The sequence below is a fragment of the Phytophthora sojae genome (genome assembly GCF_000149755.1).
Source record: "Phytophthora sojae unplaced genomic scaffold PHYSOscaffold_13, whole genome shotgun sequence".
Classification (NCBI taxonomy): Eukaryota; Oomycota; class Peronosporomycetes; order Peronosporales; family Peronosporaceae; genus Phytophthora; species Phytophthora sojae.
In genome coordinates, this window is record NW_009258127.1 from 765,999 (window position 1) to 786,899 (window position 20,901).

The window sequence follows — 20,901 nt, forward strand, 5'->3', positions numbered from 1 at the left end:
CATACGGACAAACATTTACTATACATCAGCAGCCATGGCTAGCTAGGCAACACAACCCGCGCTTTACGCGCAGCTATCTAGTTACGAAGCCTGCGACGCTTGCAGCCCTTGCCACCACTCGGTCCAGAGGCAGAGACACCGACCACCTTGCTGCCGGCGTCCTGCACAGGGCTGTCGGACTGCTCGGGGCTGTCGTTCTGGTCGGGACTGTCGGACTGGTTCGGGCTATCCAAGGTGCTGCCAGAGTCGCTTGACCCGTAGTCACCGCCCTTGCCCTTCTTGGCACCGTCCAGGTCGAGTCCCGTCGGGTGGCTTCCAGACCCGCTGGGAAGCTGCTTTGGGCTGTCTTTCGACACGGTCGGCATCGGTGTCGGTACTTCTTCCGAATCACTGCCGCTTGTCGTAGTCGGCGCCGGAGTCGGGGACGAGTCGGTGCTGGCGTCGTCACTGGTCGACGTTGTCGGTGCCGGTGTCGGAGACTCGTCAGTAGCGGAGGACCCTGCGACGGAGGACCCTGTGCTCTCGTCCGAGTAATCGTCACCGCTTGACGTGGTCGGTGCCGGCGTCGCAGCCGAACCGGTCTGGTCAATAGCCGAGGAACCGGTGGCCGAAGATCCTGTGCTGTCGTCCGAGTAATCGCCGCCGGTCGACGTTGTCGGCGCGGGCGTCGGAGACTTGCCACTTGAGACTGTCGTCGGAGTGTGGTTGGTAGGGTTGCCCTGCTCGAGGCCCGTCACCCCGTTCATGGCCACGGCCACGGCGACAACCAGCGAGAGGGCTTTCCACGAGAACATTGCGGTCGAAATAGATGCGATGAGGTGGTGAGTCGAGTGTGCTCTTGCCGAGGCAAATTGAGTAATGAACTTCCAGTAAATTTGGTGGTTGTTGACCGCACCTACACTAAAGAGGATACGGTGCGCATGCTGGTGGTGGAAGGCGAAACATGGTAAAGGGTGAGCGACACGATGGCAAGCCAAAGGGTGAACGTACCGAACTCGTGAACTGCAAGCTACTTGGCGCAGCGCTGTTCGAGCCAAATGGCGTCAACCGGATGTCGACTAAAGAACAGGGGGCGGGTCTTGTGTGGTGACGGACCTACACGCCTTGTCGTATGCTGCCACACTTCTGGTAAACAGATCCCCGGTCGATGCAACGTACAGAACAAATTGCCACAGCGCCAAAGCCAACGCCAACGAATCTTTGGTGCTTGTAGAGTTCCTGGTATGCAATGCCAGTGTGCCAACTGTCGTGACAGACGAAATGCTAGGAAAGCAGTTAGCTGCTAGGGTAATGGGCCGGTTTTCGGCCACCTAATTTTAATATAAGTTTTTTTTTGGACAGCCTACGCGCCCAGATTTCCCAGGTTAGAAAAATACTCAGATTTCTGATTCTGCAGGTATTGCCAGGTTATATCCAGGTATATGAATTATGAGCGTTATCAGATGAAAGTAATTTAAACAAGGATGGTTAAATTACCAGAACAGTTAATGTCCAGGTTAAAAACCTGGAAAACTCATGTGTGTAGTACTTGAGGAAAAGTGAAAATGACGGCCTACAGGCTGCGTCGGATGCATTCTAGCCATTCATTTCTTGTTTCAGTGTCCAGGTAGTTTGCAGGTATGAAAACCTGGAAAACTCATGTGTGCACTACTCGGAAAAAAGTCGAAGTGGCGTCGATTGGTATCGATCGGAACCACACGACATGATAATGGCTTCAAAACAATCATTGTGTACCCATCTACTCGTACAGGTTTCTAACAGGTTGTAAACAAAAGTTGTCCATGTATTATCCATAAGATGCACTTCTCGCTGCTGCTCACTGTCTAGCTACGCTTCATCGTGGTGATCTTGTGCAGCATTGCCCAACGCAGCTTGGTGACGCCACTGGGAGACACATCACTTGGCACTTCGCTGTCAACGCACGTCCACAATAGACGGCACGCAAACACCCCGCAGCTATCGCTATCTGTCTGCTTCGGCTCCGTCACTTCGACGTCGCTGTACGCTTCATCCTCAAGGGGGCCTGCAAGGAGCTCGCTTGCCATCTTCTTAAGCCGTTTCTTGTTTCTCTTCCCACCCATGCTGTCATACGTCTTCACTAGCCGCGCTTCACGGTCCACTACGATGCATCCCCAATGAACTCCACCGAAATTGACCGGCATAAATACAAAAGCATGCGCCTCAATACCACAAGCAACCTCGTCCAGCGACGTTGGTGCGAGTATGTGATTCCCCATCTTACCCTTCTTAAGAGGGGGAACCATCACCGTCACATTGTTCTTGTAAGTAGACAGAAACACGGTAAACGCCCGCAAGGCGTTGTCGTTCAGCCAAGCGGAGTGTCTGAAGCAGAAAAGGTCTGCGTAGGTCAGGTCGAAGCCAAAGCCATGTAGCGGTGTGTATGGCCAGCACTCGAGTACTTTGCCAAGAAACAGCCCAGGGGGGGCGGGGTCCGCTACGATACCTTTCACGTCTTGGCTTAGCCATGTGCGACACAGTACCGCATTCCGGCATGTAGCCTGCCAATTCCACAGCGACTGCATCGCTTCTAACTGCACCCGGGTAAATCTGCCAACTCTCTCAATGGCGGCCACGTAACCTTCCGTTTCGCGTGTCACCCCTCCATCACTGTCCAGCTCACTCTCCTCCCCTTTTGCCAAACCACCTCTCAGTTTAGCTAGAGCGTCTTCAACGACGGACTCCGGTAGTCGGAAGCGCACAACCTCCCAAATATATTCCGTGTCCGACATCCACTGGATTGATTTTCCGTCACCTTTCTTCTTTGTTTCATGCGTAGTCAAATACGAGCTGAGCTCGCGGACACCTGGCTTAATCAATTCCAGCGTTGCTGCCACTTCCGTCACGTCCTTATCTCGTAGTAGAGCTCTGAGTTTCATTCCATTGTTGTATTCTTTCAGCGCCAATGCTGCCTTCTCTCTCATCTGAGCACGATTCAACCGTGGTCGACCGACACGCCTCTTGTTTGCAGTCGAACCTTTGAGCCTTTGCCTGGCTGCACCGATTCCTGGGCGGAGGCTGTCACTTGTGTCGGGGGTTCGTCTTCGTCATCATCTGGTCCTTTTCCGTGAGCTGCATCCTCTCTACCAGAAGCACTAGGACGAGCATTCGTACCCCCGTTCCTGGGCTACCTCCACCGCCTCCGTGACTATCACTGCTAATACTGTTGCCCCCGCCACCACTAGCGCCAACCCGATCGGGGCCCGAATCGTCGACGAAGTCTGCATCAGCTTGCACCAGCGGAAACTTCCCTTGACGAAAGTCGTATCACCACTTATCAATCTGCTTCATCGCAGACTCGAACACAGTGTCATCGCATCGGACAAGCTCGCTGCTGATTCGACCAAACGCCTGCTGCGAACGCCGATACTTCTCGGCTTCACTCAAACTACCAGCGCTCGCAGCTGGATGCCCTTTGTAGAGCTTAGCAACGAACGGATTTTCCACCTCCATCAAGTCCTGTTGCGAGATGCGATTCTGTTCAAACCACCTATTCATGCACATCGATAACAAAACATGGTTAAAACTTGGTCAATACATGGGTAAAACGAGATACCTGGATAACACCTGGTCAATACTCATAGAAAAACTAGACATACCTGGGCGAAATGGAAGAGAATGGGATGATGAAGGGGCTTCCACACACTTTTCTGTAGACCATTGCATGTATGCACGGAAGCTTCATAGTCTGCGAAAACTCGCAGTCGCACACCCAGCCTTCCTTCTCGAGGAGATACTCGTTCTCCTCGCTTTGTACGGTGATCGTAGCGCCATTGTCCTTGAAAGCGTAGGTATCGACAACCCCGGGGTTCGTAGCAATGTCAAATTGTGTCTTCAGAGCAGCTGCTACCCACCTCGTGGTCATGCCCAGAGCGACGTTCAACTCCTCAGGGTACGAGGCGTCTCTCAGGGTACCCGGCATCCCGACCTTGGACCGATAGGCTTCTTCTTTGCGGCACTGATATTCCAGAAGCACCTCCAGACTAGCGCGCATAGTTAGATGGTCTTTCAGCTTTCGCTTCAGCTTACCGAATAGGCTCTCGACACGATTATTCGTGTGATTGCCGAAGTGTGGCAAATCGACACGGTAAGCCATCACCCACATCTCTCGGCACGCATTCCAGTTCTTGTCGAAATACTCCCATAGCTCCACACGACCATTCCGCGAGGCCAGACTCTTGAACTCATCCCGATGCCGCACATAGGCTTCCTCAGTTCTGGAGTATGTCATGTTCGTGATGGTGTGCTTCATCTGCGTCAAAACTTCTGCTTCGTAGGCTCCATAGGTCTGCGATTTCTTGATGGTTTCATGAAGCCACTTGATGACATGAAAGTGGCAGAGAAGAATCCGTGCCTCCGGAAATTTCTTGCGAATCACATCGATCTCGCGCATGTCCTTGTCGACGATGACTATCCGCACGAACCGCCAGTGCTCATTTGCACGCTTGAAGTGGTCGAGGCACTTTGACATGTGCCAATCGCCATTCGTTTCAATGAGGGAGTACTGCACCGGTTACCCTTGGCCATATTGATCCATAGCTACAATCGTGAAAAGCTGGTAGTTGTATCTATCCACAATTGATATGAAAACATGGTTAATACCTGGTGTAAACCTGGATGATATGCATAACAAAGTTGGGGGACTCACTGATTTGTCTGATGCGTGCAGTCCATCTGCAGAACCTCGGGAAAGTTGTCTACCATCGCGCGCATGTGTCCACTGGTAAACGAGATAACACCAGTATCTCCTCGTTGGCTTTCGTGAACGGAAGCTACATTAGCGGGCGAGTCTCCATTGAAGTTCAGGATCATCTCCGCAACCGCGTCGTCATCGGACAGTTCCACGCCTGCAGTCATAAGTAGTATAAGCATCAGCACACATATAATATAGAACAGCAGCATAACTGCCTTGCGTCTTCATTCGCCTGATCATGCTTCGCACGTCGTCCATCGAGACGCGGTGGTTCGAGATCTCCCTGATGTACTTGTACACGCTGGAAGTGCTGGCTTGGGCGTCGACCAGGAGCTCGATTCCGGGCATGAGCGGAGACTCGGCAGGAACCTGGCGAATACCTGGCGAATACCTGGGTAAGACCTGTAGATGTCGTTGGAAATGGGGTGGTTGTGGCTGTAGACTTCTCGCTTCATGACGATGCCCAACTTTCCATCTCGGCGAAGGACGACTTGTGCAAGCATCTGGAACGGACACTCAGTGCGGCGGAGCTTGTGCGACGTCCTCTTCCCCGTCGATTTCTCACGCTCCTTCCAGCCGTGTGTGCAGATGTACTTCCGCTGATAGGGCTCCCACTCGTCGGGCACGAGAGGAATTTCTGTGTCAGGAAGCCCTCGGAAGCGGACCTGCTTACGCAAGTCTGCGTTGCGGCGAGCCACGTTGATGACCTCCGCGATGACGATCTTCTGTCGCGTCGCATCCATGTACTCCTGTAGGCTGACATCAAGCAGGGGCCACGATCATGCTGGGCCTTGAACGCTAGAACGTGCACCAGGTCCTCGTCTTCAACGTCGGAAACGGTGTGCTTCTTCCATTGGCGCTGCCCGCCCTTGGTAGCTCCTTTCTTCTTTTTCTTCTTCTGCGCGCCCTCTTCTTCATCTTCTTCAACCTCTTCATCTCCGTCTTCCTCTTCGTCTGCATCTTCTTCCTCTTCATCTGCATCTTCGGCGTCTTCTTCCTCTTCATCATCTTCTTCTTCCTCTTCTTCTGCGACATCTTCTTCCTCTTCGGCCGTTTTCTCCTCTTCATCGCCAGTGGATGAGTCACCTTCTGCAGTCGCATGAGGGCCGAACTGCGTGGCCCGTGAGTCGCGGGCATCCTGAAGCGCCTGTGATCGCTGCGATCTGGTGCGCGCTGGTCACCTTCCTGCGTGCCTCCTCCTCCTGCCGCGCCCGCTCGGCCATCTGCGCCTTGATATGGGCCGTCTTGGGGGTGCGCGCCATGATGCTGGGGTCTCCAGGGCCGAGCAGGCACCGCACGTCGAATGCCACGTGGCTGGAGCTGCCCCCCCCCCCCCGAATTGGTGGCTGTGAGGCAAAAGCTGAAATGACGGTAATAAAAAACGGGATAAATTATCCCTGGACAATACCTGTCGCCAGACCTGAATAATAACTGTTTTGTAAAACTTGGGCTAGTAGCTTGCCGTTTTTTTTTGAACGGCTGCGTCAATTTTGGCTTGAAAGCCGCCATTGAATTGACTTGAGAAAACGTAAGTCCTGGACGCCGACGCTTGGAGAGTTCGCTCGTATTGGTTAAAATTGTGAATTGTAGACCAACACAGCTCCTTGTACAACGAAAAAGTCAGCGGCTGCTTGCCCGAGTGTTTAGGAGAGCTAGACTGGTTTTGCTCGGCCTCGATTCACTTGCACCCAGAAAAAAACTGCTTCATGTCATCTCCGTATTCTACAGGCAGCGCTACTCGTTTCAATCGATACAGATCCTTTATCGCGCTGCGATAGCCGCTTAGAGTCGCCGATTTGGCTGTACTTCGTTTGTACACCAAAAATTGCTCGAAGCAAGCTGGAGTGAACTCTGTGAGGTTTAGATCATCATCGGCATCGAAGAATTTAGCTGTATTGCGATCCTCCAGCGTCAGCGCATACACTTCTCTGATCCACTTCTTGATGCCGTTGATATTGCTGGTGTACTTTTTTCTCGTCTCTTTGGAGATGCATGCGTCGCGTATTGCCTTCATCTCCGCGACAGCGTCCTGCGAGCTTCCATCAGCCATCTTCGCACGAAGCGTTAGTTCTTAAAGTGATTTTGGCCAATCATCGTGGCGCCTTATCGTCGGCTACCGCCGCTTACGCCTTCCCGTAAGGATGCGATCCTAACTGCCCCTATAGTGGACCTCAGTCAAATGTGTCGTCCTCCAAGGGGTGGGAATACACCAATTCTGGAAATCATAAGCCAATCCGTCTACGTTTTAACAGGAAGTCCCATATGTAACTTATGTAAATACGAGAATGTAAAGAGTAGAATCTCCTCTATCTCGTGTACTACTTATAGCTTTGTGGAGCGAGGCATGTGATCAAGATCGACGAGCGGACATTATGCTTCGATTGAGATTATTTTCAATCGCCTCCCTTTTTTCGGCCACCTGGAGCAAATCAAACTGAAAAAAACAACGAACTTTGGCAACTAATTTCGGCGAATAAACATTCTTAGGGAAATAAAGTAACGGGCAGCACTACAACCACGAGTGACGTCTTGGAAATCTATACATAGCTTTGGATACCAAAACAATGCTTTTGGTGCTGAGCCTTACAACGAAGTTCATTGGAGTATCCGTAAGAGAGGACTGCGAAACTCGCTTGGGCTCATACGCTGGCAGTTAACGACACCGTACATGTATCGCACTCTTGATGACTACAATGGATTGGATTACTAGACTTTAGGACAAAACTTTACAAACTACGCGCTCATCAAATACTCTACGTCGAGCCATCTCCAGCCGATTCACGACTAGTGAATCGGCAGGAGATGGCTCGGCCGCGTAGTGAATCACTACGCGGCCATCTAGTAACGGCGTAGACGACGCTTGCAGCTCGTGCCCGTGCTCGGGAACGTCGCCGATCCGCTGCTCTCCGTGGCGGCCGACGCACCCGTCTGAGTCGGGCTCGTGGCGTCACTCCCGGCCTCGCTCGTCGGCGTAGAAGCCTCGCTGCCGGTCTCGTTCGTGCTTGGGGTAGCGGCATCGCTGCCCGCGTCCTGTGTGGTAGAGCCTTGCGTTGGCGTGGTTGCCTCGCTGCCGGCCTCGCTGGTAGGAGTAGTCGCGTCACTGCCCTGGTCCTGGGTGGCGGAGCCCTGCGTCGGCTGGCTCGCGCTCGAGTCGGAGCTGCCCGCAAGCGACAGAGATCCCTCGCACGGCTCCGAGCCTGAAGCACTGCTCTCGTCCAGAGCCGACGAGCCGGCCACGTCGCTGCCGGTCGCGGAGCTGCCGGCAAGCGAGAACGAGTCGTCACACGGAGCCGAGCCCGACGCCGAAGTCGACGCGCTGCTCAGGTCCAAGCCGCTTGAGCCCTGCTGCTCCTGGCTGCCGACAGAAGCGTCGAAGCCACCGGAACCGCTTGCAGTCGAGGACGTGTCGGGCGTCGCGTTGCTGCCTTGGTCGATGGCCGATGAGCCTTCCACGGCACTTCCGGCACTGCTGGCGGTGATGTCGGTTTGGCTGGGAGTGCTGGCGTCGCTGCCCTGGTCGATGGCCGACGAGCCTGCCACGGCGCTACCAGTGGACGGGTTGCTGCCACTGCCGCTGCCGCTGGGCAGAGCCGTGTCGGTCTTGCTCGGGTACGACGTGTCGGTGCTGCTCTGGTCGACGGCCGACGAGGCGTCCACCGACGAACCGGTGGTCGTCGACTGCACGGGGGACTCGTCCGACGAGGGAGTTGCGGTGGTGGACGCCGGCAGGTTCACGCCGCCGCCGTAGCCCTGCTCGATGGCAGCGACGCCGCTCATGGCCACAGCGGCCGCAACAAGCAGAGAGAGGGTCTTCCAGGATAGCATCGCTGCTGGTGCTGTTGTCGATGCGGATGTGCTGGTGTGTAGTGAAGTCTAGTGCGTCGAGCTGTGCTGCGACGCCCGAGGCAAATTGGAGAATGAGCTGCTCAAATGACCGCTCTGATCGATCGATCGATCAATCTACGGGAACGAACGGGTCTTCGAGGCACTCATCATCTGCCCCTTGCTACAGAGACTCGTTGATACCCGAGCCAGCGGTCTGACATCTCGCCCCGTTGCTCGTATCCATCTGCACGATCATTTGGTTACCTGTTTGCACCGCAGTCGTCACGAGGACCATGAACGGTGAGTGTCAAGGAACATCAGAGAATGGACGGGCGCACATGCGTTCATTGCAGCTCATGGACGCTCGAAGCTTGATCAAAGAGGGTTCGATACCGTAGTCGTTCATGTGCAACCCGCTCAACGTGCTCGCGGCATCTGCTGTCGAGCGTCCAGCAAGAGCACCCCCGCAGCTGGGTCTGCGGCGTTCTCGAAAGCATTGTGAGGCGGGCAGCCGATTTCCGCGCTAGTGTCGCGAGTGTTGCCGTCGTTGCTGTGGCACAATGAACTACAGGCGAAGTTTAACGCGACGGGGCTAGTGGTTTGTTCGTTTTGTTGGCTGGCATACGAAGAAAACAGCAGCGCGAGAAGAACGAAGCTCAATGGAGCCTCTAGCCGCATTTTATGCTTCGAGGAGCTTTTGCCCAACGTCCATGGTGTCGCCGTGCCAAAGGTATATGCACCTAGTTGCTCCGTTAACGCATTGATACAAAAGCATATTGGTCAGACCAGTAGCCTGAGAAGAACGAACTACTCTCACCGAGTTTTGCGTTTATCATTGCGGTGCGTTTGTCAATGCAGCGAGAGCCTTGCATGTCCAACGTTCGCGATATCTTCGTGTCAAAAGAATTCGTCCAGTCGCCCGCAACATCTTGGTACAACTTGGTACAAGCCTGAGGTGAACAACGTAAGAACAAATTGCAAGGATATTCAACGTTATCTGAGCCCTAGACCACCTTCGTATAATGAGGGTCCTAGCTGTCGGATAACCTCCTCTGCTCTAAACATGCTCGTGAAAGCGAAACTCACGTCGAACGTACGATGAATGAATGCACAGGGTGCTGGTCCTCGGTCTTCTTAGTGACGGAGACGACGAACTTGGCACCCACCCTTGGGAGGGATCTGGTCATCGTCGCCAGCCATCGAAGCTTCACCCGCGACGCTGTCATCGTCCGTGGAGGCGTCCCTGTCGCTGCCGGGGCCGCTTGAAGGAGGGTAGACGCCTCCCTTGCCGGGAGGAGTTCCAGCACTGCCGCCGCTACCGACGTCACTCGGAGGAGGAACATCGACACTGCCGCTACCGCTGGGCGGGTGGTACCCGCCCTTGCTCGGGTATCCACCTTCGCTGCTGTCGCCCGTATCCGACGGCGCGTCGACGTAGACGATGCTGCCGTCACCGCTGGCCACCTTGCCACCCGAGAAGGACTCGCTGCCTCCCGTAATGGACGAGCCGTCCCAGCTCAAGCTGTTGCCGTAGCTGCTGTCCGGGCTCGGAGTCTCGCCGGGGTAGCCGTCGCTCCCTTCATCACTCGTCGACGAGCTCTCCACTTGGCTTCCAGTGTCAGAGTCGCTGTCCTCGATGGTGCTCGACGAGCCTTCCACTTCGCTTCCAGTGGTGCTGTCGGTCGACTGCGAGTAGTCCTCACTGCCGCTCTGCTCGGCCGTGGAGCCTCCCGTTGACGTGGGCGGGGCGGTGGTCACAACGGCCGTAGCTGTCGTCTGACTCGGCGACTGGATGGGCGAGTCACTGGACGAATCGGTTGACGGCGCGGTGGTCTGGATGCCGCCTCCGTAGCCCTGCTCCAGACCCACGACTCCGTTCATGGCGATGACGGCCGCGACGACCAGCGAGAACGTTTTCCAGGACAGCATCGTCGTTGTAGGGAGGAACTGAAGAGTGCAGTGGTTGGGAGTGTTGCGCTGCAACTGACTTAGTAAGTTGGGGAATGAGCTAGGATACCCGACAAGCAGCGCTCAAAAGTCCAGTATCACATCGGGACTAAGAGACCGTAGCGAACCCACAGAGCTACATGTAGCGAAGCGTTCGACACCATCGATCGGCGAAGGAACATGTCGCTCGCGTTCTTGGCTGCACCAGGCCCGACTCCAGGGTGAGGAGGATGTTCGCCACAAGACCGAACATTCCACATCCCCACGTGGCTCCATGTTTAGCCCACCGCCAAGCGACTTAGCGCTCGTCGACCCGGCCCGGAAGCCAAAAGCGTAAGCCGTACGTATGTGTGGATATGCGGCTCACCTGTTTCTAGTCGACGTAGTCCATCCACGCGCACCGAAACGAAACGAGACGTGCGTCCGGAGCAACTGGCATCTGGTGCCGCGCCATGGACTAAAAGACAGCGCCAGCGAGTTGTGGATGGTGTCGGAGTCGGCCGCCGGTGCGTGTGGCTCACTCGAGCGCGCGCAAACCCTGCCACGCGCGTCGAGCGGGCACTACTGGCGAAATGATCGCTTGAAGTTCAGCAGCTGGTTTCGGGGCGCCTTCGCTCTCTGACAGCCAGTCAAAGAAAGTTCCGATCCGAATTATCCGGACAGTCTCAGAAGTTCAGCACTATATCCGGATGCGGGCGTTGCACGCCGCTCGCAATTCGACCAGTCCAGCTTCGAGTTCTTCCTTTGACCTGCCGAACAGCACGACGAACCTGCCTGCTTGTCTGTTCAAGGAACGATGGAGGCGGCACTTCGATCGATGTAGAGGAGGGTTTATTTTTCGCGTCGAAGAATTGAGCAACACGCCCATCAGTACAACATGTTCGACGTGTATCTTCGGCGCTTGGGCGACCCGTTGCTCTCTTTGGCAGCCGCTTCGTGGCTGTGGCGACCGAAGCCCGTGTCCATGGATTTTTTCTCGGGCAGCACGCGATAGAAGCCGCGGCGCGCGCTCAGAAAGCGGTCGTTTTCGAGCAACACGCCGTGCGAGAGGTACTGCACTGGCCAGAGGAACTGCTCGTCCCCCACAGTTTTCTCCAGACTGCCGATGCCAATGCCACCGCTACGAACAATGTGTTTCGATCGAATAGGAATGTCCAGCAGCTCTTCCAGTGGGAGTCTCTTGTACCCAGCCATTGCCGCCTGAGCAGACGAGAACCCAGCGATCGAAGGTCTTCTATTCGACGGCCGTGGGTGAACTTCCTGAACCTCGACAACAGCAGCCACAGCTTTAGTAACCCGGCGACGACGGTAATCGTGGAACAAGTAGCGAGCCGTCATGCCAATCCCAACGATCAGCAACGAGACCAGCAGCAACTCCACCAACGGCTCGTAGATCATCCACAGCACGGGGTTCCGTGAGCGAGCCGGAAGCAAGTATATCCTGTCTTCGAAAGCGTTGCTGATTGCCATTCTACCCGGAAACGCGGCTCCATCGACAATCCGCTGGTGCTCCATGTCGTGTTTCGTAGGCAGAATGGACATCAAACGACTGCGCAGGATACAGCCTGCAAGAACCACAGCCGCCACAAGCTCGTTGCTCGACACAAATGTGCGCGATGCCAGCATGTATGCGCGTCCTTCGTCAATGAGAACAAACACGCCCCAAAGACTGTGCACGAGCAGCAGTAGCAGTACCCACACGCGCACTGCAGATAGTAGGGTATTCAACGCAGCAACTGAGACGGAAGCTTCGTCACCACTAAGCGCCCACACTGCGGTGTGTGGTAGTAGCAGCAGCCACGACAGCAAAGCGGACAGAATGGTAAGCAGCGCAACCGGCGAGCTGTGTACCAAAGAGCAGGTGAATAACGTCCCGCGTCCTTCGCCCTCGATGAGATCCCTCATCTCCTGCTTGGTCGGTGTCCGCAGCAGTGGGGGAAGAACAAGACGTTCCAGTAGCTCAGCAGCGCTCCACGCGTGCATCACCAACAGCACCAGATCTATCAAAATCATGACATTGTACAGGAACCCAGAGCAGCTCAAGTTGAGTGCTGTGCGCACCTCCACCCGGCCTTGAAACGATGTCTGGCCTTCCCGACCGGAAGCTGCCGAGAGGGACGAATAGTAAGTGTAGCTCCGGACCGCATTTTGACGGAAGATGAAGTGCATCCCCAGGATGTCCACGTCGTCCGCTGTGAGCCGAGCCTTGTCCGTTTGCAGCGCCGCGAAGCCCGTTGCGAACTGTCCGACGAAGGCTGCACTTCTGCCGGGTAAATCGGGGCTTGCACAGCCAAAGATGCGTCTCAAATCTCCTTGACGGTCTGGTTCTTGGTCGCTACTCGGAAGCTCAACGCCTCCGACGCACACTACGGAGCTCAGAGGCATGCTCTTGCCGATTACGTCCAGCAGAGCCTTCAGTTCACGCTCAGCTGCCGACATTGGAGGCGCCATCACGGCACTAGTCACGTGCGGTGATCCGAGCCGATACTTGTGCAAGAACTGCGTGATCATGGCGTCTTGGCACAGCGGCGGTCGTCGCGACATGTACAGCAGCTTGCAGGCCGCCCACGCCATCGCATCCGCTCGCATATCACTGGTGAGAATCATCGTAGGGAACTGAGGCTCCATGTCTTCAGTGAGACCGTCAGGCGCCGAGCAGTTGGTTGCGAGCACGTGGAGGAAGTGGGAATGTCCTCGTCCCCCGGTCCAGCGATTGCCACTCAGAGCACGCAACTCGCTGCAAGTGGCGTGGAAAGCGCGCCAGCCAGTCGAGCTCTCGTTCATCGTCTTCTCTTCGGAGGTTGCTGACAGATCCAGAAGCCGCACCGAGTTCTTGGTGGTGAACGCGTAGGCGTCGCTCGGCCCGAGCCATCGCGTCTTGTACCACAGATCGCGGGCGTCTAAGGCTAGGAGAAGCAGCAGCAAGAGCGCATCCAGCAGCGCCTGCAGCTTCCAGTGCATAATCAATGGCTAGGGGTGGAAGTGCGGGCAGTCGCGACCACTCGACTTCAGTAGATTTAGGTTTTTGTTATTAATAGGTACTCGTATACAAAGTGGTGTTGAAGGGAGTAGAGCTAAATGATGAAGAACGCGCGAAAATCTTAATAAATATGGCTTGATCCGGTGAGCCACACGCCACGTTGGACGTGTGAGCCTTCGTGCCTCGATTGAAGGTAAGGTGCTTAGAATGGTTCGGTCTTCGTTTGCAACGAATCGTTTCGGTGCGCGTGGGTGGATCAGATCGGTTGAAACCAGCGTTTGGTGAAGTTGTTCAGGCGCTTTAACTTTAGTCTGTGTCTGCATGCCCGTCAACGCCAGCCAGAACGACCAAGCATGTACAGTAGATGCTTGAAACACACGTGGGGAATGAAAACCATCAGTATTATTGCGCGATGTCATTTTCACCCTGAGCTACGGCGCAGGAAGTTGAAGCGGAACAAGTAGCAGCTATTGAACCCAACTTCATGGCTGTGACCATGGCAGCGTGGAGTGAGGTGGTGATGTAAAGCTCCTTCTTGTCGGCACAAGTTCCCTGAAAGTCGGCGCTAACAGTTTATTCTCCAATTTTCTCGGTCACCTACCAACCACAATATCCGGACATCGTACACCAGCACCAATGCTATCGTGGAAGGCTCTATCGATGCTCCTCGCGACTGCCGTCGCTATGAACGGCGTCGTGGGCGTTGAGCAAGGCTACGGAGGCGGCGTTTGGACCACCGCGCCCTCGACTGACTCATCCAATGACTCGACGTTGACCCCAAGCGTGACGGCTGCTGCGCCGACCTCGACCGAGAGCTCTACCGACGAAGCAAGCGAGAGTGAGGGGTACTCCGGATCGACCGGTGGTGACGACGACAGCTTCAGCGCTGCTGAAAGCGATTCCGACACGGGAAGCAAAGTAGACGGCTCGTCGGCAATCGATGAGGGCAGTGACAGCCAAGCGGGCAGCGTTCACCCTCCACACTCGAGCGGTGACGGCAGCTGCGATCTCCCGCCGATGGCCAGCGGCAGCAGCAGCAACTTCCCACACCCGCCGTTCGGGAGCGGCAGCGTTGACTTCCCAACTCCACCAAGTGGCAGCGGGATCACCGACTTCCCACCGCTTCCAAGTGGAAGTGGCAGCGTTGACTTCCGGCCTTCACCGAGCGACACTGGCAGTAACAGCGCTGCCGGTCCCCCCGGCAAGGGTGGGGTGTCGCTGCCTTCCAGCGTCGATGGCAGCAACAGGGATTCCTCCTCGAGCGATGACAGCACCGCGGGCGAAGCGTCAACGGGAGGCGAAGGCAGCCACACCCTGCCGACCGGAGGATGCAAGGTTCGCACTCGTCGCCTTCGCCAGTGAAGCTGGCGACCTCTCTGCATTCCTCGGCGCGTTTGATTGATTACTCGGCGACGCAGGCGACGGGAATCTGTTTTTCCGGATCTTCGAGGCAGCCTAGACAAACGCGCTCTACACTCAACACTCTAGTTACGACGCATACGACGCTTGCAGCCCTTGGCACCACTCGGCTCCGAAGCCGATGTCCCTGCCACCTTGCTGCCGGCGTCCTGGACAGGGCTGTCAGACTGTTCGGGACTGTCGGACTGGTTGGGGGAGTCCAGGGTGCTACCAGAGTCACTTGATCCATAGTCGCCGCCCTTATCCTTCGAGGCGCCATCCAAGTCGAGGCCCGTCGGATGGCTGCCAGATCGGATGGGCAGAGTAGGTGGGTTCTTGGGGTTGTACGAGCCATCACCAGACGTGGGTGCCGGTGTCGGAGCGTCTTCCACCGATCCACTGTCACTGCTAGTCGTAGTCGGTGCCGGGGTCGAAGACTGTCCGGTTGAGTCGCTGCCCTCATCAATGTCCGAGGATCCAGCAACGGAAGATCCAGTGCTAGCGTCGTCCCCGCTCAACGATGTCGGTGCCGGTGTCGGCGACTGCTGTGTCGAGTCGCTGCCTTCATCAATGGCGGAGGATCCTGCGACGGAGGATCCGGTACTCTCGTCCGAGTAATCGTCACCGCTGGACGTGGTCGGTGCCGGCGTCGCAGCCGAACCGGTCTGGTCAGTAGCCGAGGAACCGGCAACCGAAGAGCCTGTGCTGTCATCCGAGTAATCGTCGCCGCTGGACGTGGTCGGTGCCGGCGTCGAAGACTTTCCACCCGAGACTGTCGGGGTGAGATCGGCAGGGTTGCCCTGCTCGAGTCCCGTCACGCCGTTCATGGCCACAGCCACAGCGACAACCAGCGAGAGGGCTTTCCACGAGAACATTATGGTCGATGTAGATGCGATGGAGAGGGAGCTGGCTGGTGGATCGAGTGCGCTCTTGCCGGGGCAAATTGGATAATGACCTATCGGTAGATAAGGGGGATTGTTGGCCACGCCTCCCCTAGAGAGGATACGGTGCGGTTGCGGAGACACTCTGCTCCAAAGGCACAGCATGGTAGAGAGCAAATGACATGCTGGTAAGCCAAGGGTGAAGGTGTTAATATCAGTTTAGAGTCTCTGAGCTCAAAACTGCTTGGCACAACGTTCGCTGTTCGAACCAAATGGCATCAACCGGATGTCGACTGGGGAACAGGGGGCGCGCCTTGTGTGGTAACGAGCATACACGCTGGCCGTATGCTGCCACACTTCCGCTGGAATTGCTAGATCCGGCGAGGCATCTGCTCGAATACCTGCCCGTAAAACTGCCCCCTGGGCGGTCCAAAGTACACGTGAAACCACAGCCGAAGTCAAGGCACTCGCTGGGCTCCGTGCAGAAATTTCAGTCTGCCAAGATGCTAGGAATGGGGTATCTGTTAGATTGCTCGATACCAGCGATTGACCAAGAGATACTTTTCAATGAATTGGATTACCAGATTCTAGGGACGAAACTTTACAAACTACGCACTGATCAAATACTCTACGTCCGGCACCATTCCGTGTCGATTCACTACACTGCATACGCCCATTCAGCCATCTAGTGACGGCGCAGACGGCGCTTGCAGCTCGTGCCCGTGCTCGGGAACGTCGCCGATCCGCTGCTCTCCGTGGCGGCCGACGCACCCGTCTGAGTCGGGCTCGTGGCGTCACTCCCGGCCTCGCTCGTCGGCGTAGAAGCCTCGCTGCCGGTCTCGTTCGTGCTTGGGGTAGCGGCATCGCTGCCCGGTAGAGCCCTGCGTTGGCGTGGTTGCCTCGCTGCCGGCCTCGCTGGTAGGAGTAGTCGCGTCACTGCCCTGGTCCTGGGTGGCGGAGCCCTGCGTCGGCTGGCTCGCGCTCGAGTCGGAGCTGCCCGCAAGCGACAGAGATCCCTCGCACGGCTCCGAGCCTGAAGCACTGCTCTCGTCCAGAGCCGACGAGCCGGCCACGTCGCTGCCGGTCGCGGAGCTGCCGGCAAGCGAGAACGAGTCGTCACACGGAGCCGAGCCCGACGCCGAAGTCGACGCGCTGCTCAGGTCCAAGCCGCTTGAGCCCTGCTGCTCCTGGCTGCCGACAGAAGCGTCGAAGCCACCGGAACCGCTTGCAGTCGAGGACGTGTCGGGCGTCGCGTTGCTGCCTTGGTCGATGGCCGATGAGCCTTCCACGGCACTTCCGGCACTGCTGGCGGTGATGTCGGTTTGGCTGGGAGTGCTGGCGTCGCTGCCCTGGTCGATGGCCGACGAGCCTGCCACGGCGCTACCAGTGGACGGGTTGCTGCCACTGCCGCTGCCGCTGGGCAGAGCCGTGTCGGTCTTGCTCGGGTACGACGTGTCGGTGCTGCTCTGGTCGACGGCCGACGAGGCGTCCACCGACGAACCGGTGGGCGTCGACTGCACGGGGGACTCGTCCGAGGGAGTTGCGGTGGTGGACGCCGGCAGGTTCACGCCGCCGCCGTAGCCCTGCTCGATGGCAGCGACGCCGTTCATGGCCACAGCGGCCGCAACAAGCAGAGAGAGGGTCTTCCAGGATAGCATCGCTGCTGGTGCTGTTGTCGATGCGGATGTGCTGGTGTGTAGTGAAGTCTAGTGCGTCGAGCTGTGCTGCGACGCCCGAGGCAAATTGGAGAATGAGCTGCTCGAATGACCGCTCTGATCGGTCGATCGATCAATCTACGGGAACGAACGGGTCTTCGAGGCACTCATCATCTGCCCCTTGCTACAGAGACTCGTTGATACCCGAGCCAGCGGTCTGACATCTCGCCCCGTTGCTCGTATCCATCTGCACGATCATTTGGTTACCTGTTTGCACCGCAGTCGTCACGAGGACCATGAACGGTGAGTGTCAAGGAACATCAGAGAATGGACGGGCGCACATGCGTTCATTGCAGCTCATGGACGCTCGAAGCTTGATCAAAGAGGGTTCGATACCGTAGTCGTTCATGTGCAACCCGCTCAACGTGCTCGCGGCATCTGCTGTCGAGCGTCCAGCAAGAGCACCCCCGCAGCTGGGTCTGCGGCGTTCTCGAAAGCATTGTGAGGCGGGCAGCCGATTTCCGCGCTAGTGTCGCGAGTGTTGCCGTCGTTGCTGGGGCACTGCGAGCTACAAGCGAAGTTTAACGCGACGGGGCTAGTGGTTTGTTCGTTTTGTTGACTGGCATACGAAGAAAACAGCAGCATGAGAAGAACGAAGCTCAATGGACCCGCTCACACCGACTTCCGTATCATTGCTGCGTTCAATGCTGGAATCGTCGAGGAGCTTTGCATCTTCAACGTCCGGAGTGTCGTCGTATTCATTTATCCATACGACTACCAACCGTAAAAGGGAGCATCTTGGTGATCTAAGGAGATGCCAAAACGGCAATCGACTGCCTAATACAAGTAACCCCTTAGGTTCTACACGAGGCAAGTCACATTGTTCGATTCAAAGCTTAGCTATACCTAGTACACAAACGATTCCTCTGCTCTAGACAAATTTTAACAAGGACGACATCTAAACTTTCCAAGGATCATCTCAGTGGGGCTAAGCAATAGTGTATTGCCTCGTTGCCTGGGAGTGGCGTGGAGGCGCCCCACATTGAATCTCTCCACGTCGATCACTGGCAGCGTTCACGACCACTGCAACTTCGCGTTCATCAACTTGAACGACCCAGCAGTACCTTACCGCATCTCTCCATGTCGATTACCGGCACATCAACTTGGACAATCCAGCGGTGCCTTCCGAGGTTAGAACGGGATAGTCTTCGAAGCAGGAAGAGAGACAACGCCCGAGCAGTTTAATCACTAATCGGTCTGCACCAGCATTCAGCAGCTTGGTTGCACCGCCGATCCGCACAGAGTGAGTTGAGAATCGAGAAGCATCGAGACCGGCCTTGGTAGCTGCTGCCTTGATTATCTTAGCGACTTGGCCGGATGACACACCGCCGGAATCGCCCATCTTGAGGGCTGGTTCATCAGGCCTTGTTCCTAGTCGTTTTGCCGCCGTCTTGATCCAGCGTGCAGCTCGCACGGGGCACAGCAAAGAGTCCCCCGAGGCGTGTTGAAATCGAAACTCTTCTCTTCCAAACTGATTATTCTTCGCTCCCCGCAGTAGGATACCCACGATCGAAGCCTTCCGCGGCTTAATGGCCTGCCCTTCATTATCGCAAAACTGAATGTCGCTGAGTCGAAGTACGAAGGGGTGAAACTTCTTGCCGATGTAGAGGTACTCTGACCGACGCAGCAAAAAGAAGTACGCGAGCAGTAAACCACCCCACAGGAGCTGATACTTAGGTCGGTAGATATCCAACAGAGTGTAGATTTGCCGAAGTAAGCTCGGCGACAGCGGTTGCTGCTTGACAACCGGATTCGTGAAACGACGAATGCCGCGCAGGAGTAAGGCATGATGAGCAGTAACTCCAGGGTCATATCCATGTTCGAAACGATGCCGCCAACGCACGGCGCACAGCTTCGCACATATAGTGCCGTACGAGTTGTCTTGTTGCCGGCGGTTCATCCCGAATTTCCAAAGGTACACGGCGAATCCACCAAGTTGGGCGGTGGACGCAGACGTTGCATCGCGAGGGAGCCACGGAGAGTAGTTCATAAATTCACACCATGACAGCCATTGCTTCCAAGCGCGGGAGTAGGCAACACGCGACGACTCGGCTAAAGCTCCCACGCGGAGCAGCGCTCCCAGACCTGCGAGAGTTTCCGCAAGCTCGGCGGGACATGAACCTGCGTCCAACCAGAGCACATATTAGTAAATTGCCGAAACTTGGTCGTCGAGTCCCAAACACGGCTGCCGGCGTCCGCCATCACGTTCTCCACACCAGGAATGTGAGCAGCAGAAACGTAGAAGTGGTGGCGAGCTTCATGTAGAGCGAGAACCCGAAGCAGAAGCTGGGCGAACGGGTTTCGGGATGCCCTCTTGTTGTTCCAGGCCACAGCCGAGGCATTGTCGATCCGCAGCAGGACATGCACGTCGTGGTCGTTGGTAGCCTGCGCCCAAAGAGGTCCCCAAATGAGTGCAGCGTAAACTGCGCTCATCAGCTCGCGCGTGTTGATGCCAAAGGCGCTGGGGCGTCCTGCCTTGAGATCCCGAATAGATGAAAGCTCGTCTTTCATCAAAGCAGACTTGTAGAAATTCTCGCCGAGCGGGATAGATAGCACACAGCCTGACATCACTGGCGTCCATGAAGATCTCGACCGCTGCGTGCTGAGAACTAGTAAACCGCGCGAGCGGGACGGAATTCAGGGCTGTTGCGGACAAAATTGCCAGAAACCACCGAAGATCATCACAGGCACCTTCGGAAAGCGGGACGGCGCCGTAACGCGGCGATCGACGTTGAGTGGTAGCCAGCCGCTGGAAAAATGGGGCCGCCGAACGGACACATGTAGCAACATGGCGCAACGAGCCCATAAGCTTGTTGAGTTGGCTCCGCGTGGCACGGGGTCGATCCAGGAGTGCTCGCACGCGTCGACGGGCTTTGTCGATCTTTGCAGCTGGAATAGAGAGCGTGCGGCGACTGAGGTCCCATTCTAGTCCCAGCGCTTTGCCTTGACGAAACCAGCCAGTGAATTTGTCTTCGTTGCACGCTGAAGGACCAAGTACTTGAACCATAGATGTCCGAAGCGCTGATTCTGCCTCCGCTAGGCGGGTGCCGACATCGGGCTCCGCACAATTGTGGTCATCGCACCAAACCTTTCCGTCGAAGGCGGCAGTTGCATGTGCAGGCTGGCCTGGCCAAGAGGGTCGGGACGAAGAATACAAATGATTGATCGCTCCTCCCGCGATCGCGTATGAAGCGGGCGAGTTGCGCCAACCAAAAGGACAGCACAGATGCACAACGAGAACGCCCAACTCAGGAATTGTGCCCGCAAATTTGCAGCAGTGGTCCGCGTGGAGAGGGATATGACGAAACGCACCACTGACATCGCCAGACATCATGCGAGCCAGGCCAGAAAAGTCGCGCTCCACCTCTTCAATGCGAGATGCGATAGCCCGAGCACCGTCGTAGCGAATATCGATGTCGTCTTGCAGGACAGTGAAGTCGTTTA

At 56.3% G+C, this 20,901-nt stretch overlaps 10 protein-coding genes across 10 annotated transcripts; 1 reads left to right on the forward strand and 9 right to left on the reverse strand.

Annotated features, from left to right (window-relative positions):
* Nucleotides 1–77: 77 nt before the first annotated feature.
* Nucleotides 78–794, reverse strand: PHYSODRAFT_306976 (hypothetical protein; the record flags this gene model as incomplete). Its single annotated transcript, XM_009539325.1, has 1 exon — nucleotides 78–794. The coding sequence occupies one exon, from the start codon at nucleotides 792–794 to the stop codon at nucleotides 78–80; it is 717 nt and encodes a 238-aa protein (XP_009537620.1).
* Nucleotides 795–1,823: 1,029 nt separating this feature from the next.
* PHYSODRAFT_530077 (hypothetical protein) lies at nucleotides 1,824–2,897 on the reverse strand (the record flags this gene model as incomplete). Its single annotated transcript, XM_009539326.1, has 1 exon — nucleotides 1,824–2,897. One exon carries the CDS (start codon nucleotides 2,895–2,897, stop codon nucleotides 1,824–1,826), a length of 1,074 nt encoding a protein of 357 aa, XP_009537621.1.
* A 1,765-nt stretch (nucleotides 2,898–4,662) lies between these two features.
* Nucleotides 4,663–5,454, reverse strand: PHYSODRAFT_530178 (hypothetical protein; the record flags this gene model as incomplete). The annotated part of the gene is given in 3 exon segments (XM_009539327.1): nucleotides 4,663–4,865; nucleotides 4,924–5,080; nucleotides 5,092–5,454. The coding sequence occupies 3 exon segments, from the start codon at nucleotides 5,452–5,454 to the stop codon at nucleotides 4,663–4,665; spliced, it is 723 nt and encodes a 240-aa protein (XP_009537622.1).
* Nucleotides 5,455–7,654: 2,200 nt separating this feature from the next.
* Nucleotides 7,655–8,536, reverse strand: PHYSODRAFT_439641 (hypothetical protein; the record flags this gene model as incomplete). The annotated part of the gene is made up of 3 exons (XM_009539328.1): nucleotides 7,655–8,027; nucleotides 8,115–8,210; nucleotides 8,268–8,536. Coding segments are annotated over 3 exons (738 nt in total), but the record flags the coding sequence as incomplete, so codon positions are not given.
* A 1,134-nt stretch (nucleotides 8,537–9,670) lies between these two features.
* Nucleotides 9,671–10,465, reverse strand: PHYSODRAFT_306978 (hypothetical protein; the record flags this gene model as incomplete). The annotated part of the gene is made up of 1 exon (XM_009539329.1): nucleotides 9,671–10,465. One exon carries the CDS (start codon nucleotides 10,463–10,465, stop codon nucleotides 9,671–9,673), a length of 795 nt encoding a protein of 264 aa, XP_009537624.1.
* Nucleotides 10,466–11,298: 833 nt separating this feature from the next.
* Nucleotides 11,299–13,450, reverse strand: PHYSODRAFT_565762 (hypothetical protein). The gene has a single exon (XM_009539330.1). The coding sequence runs from the start codon at nucleotides 13,442–13,444 to the stop codon at nucleotides 11,351–11,353; it is 2,094 nt and encodes a 697-aa protein (XP_009537625.1). The 5' UTR covers nucleotides 13,445–13,450; the 3' UTR covers nucleotides 11,299–11,350.
* Nucleotides 13,451–14,099: 649 nt separating this feature from the next.
* On the forward strand, nucleotides 14,100–14,825 carry PHYSODRAFT_341038 (hypothetical protein; the record flags this gene model as incomplete). Its single annotated transcript, XM_009539331.1, has 1 exon — nucleotides 14,100–14,825. One exon carries the CDS (start codon nucleotides 14,100–14,102, stop codon nucleotides 14,823–14,825), a length of 726 nt encoding a protein of 241 aa, XP_009537626.1.
* A 122-nt stretch (nucleotides 14,826–14,947) lies between these two features.
* Nucleotides 14,948–15,688, reverse strand: PHYSODRAFT_341039 (hypothetical protein; the record flags this gene model as incomplete). The annotated part of the gene is made up of 1 exon (XM_009539332.1): nucleotides 14,948–15,688. One exon carries the CDS (start codon nucleotides 15,686–15,688, stop codon nucleotides 14,948–14,950), a length of 741 nt encoding a protein of 246 aa, XP_009537627.1.
* A 739-nt stretch (nucleotides 15,689–16,427) lies between these two features.
* PHYSODRAFT_319554 (hypothetical protein) lies at nucleotides 16,428–17,400 on the reverse strand (the record flags this gene model as incomplete). Its single annotated transcript, XM_009539333.1, has 3 exons — nucleotides 16,428–16,657; nucleotides 16,680–16,894; nucleotides 16,982–17,400. The coding sequence occupies 3 exons, from the start codon at nucleotides 17,398–17,400 to the stop codon at nucleotides 16,428–16,430; spliced, it is 864 nt and encodes a 287-aa protein (XP_009537628.1).
* Nucleotides 17,401–18,472: 1,072 nt separating this feature from the next.
* Nucleotides 18,473–19,357, reverse strand: PHYSODRAFT_565763 (hypothetical protein; the record flags this gene model as incomplete). Its single annotated transcript, XM_009539334.1, has 1 exon — nucleotides 18,473–19,357. One exon carries the CDS (start codon nucleotides 19,355–19,357, stop codon nucleotides 18,545–18,547), a length of 813 nt encoding a protein of 270 aa, XP_009537629.1. The 3' UTR covers nucleotides 18,473–18,544.
* Nucleotides 19,358–20,901: the final 1,544 nt, after the last annotated feature.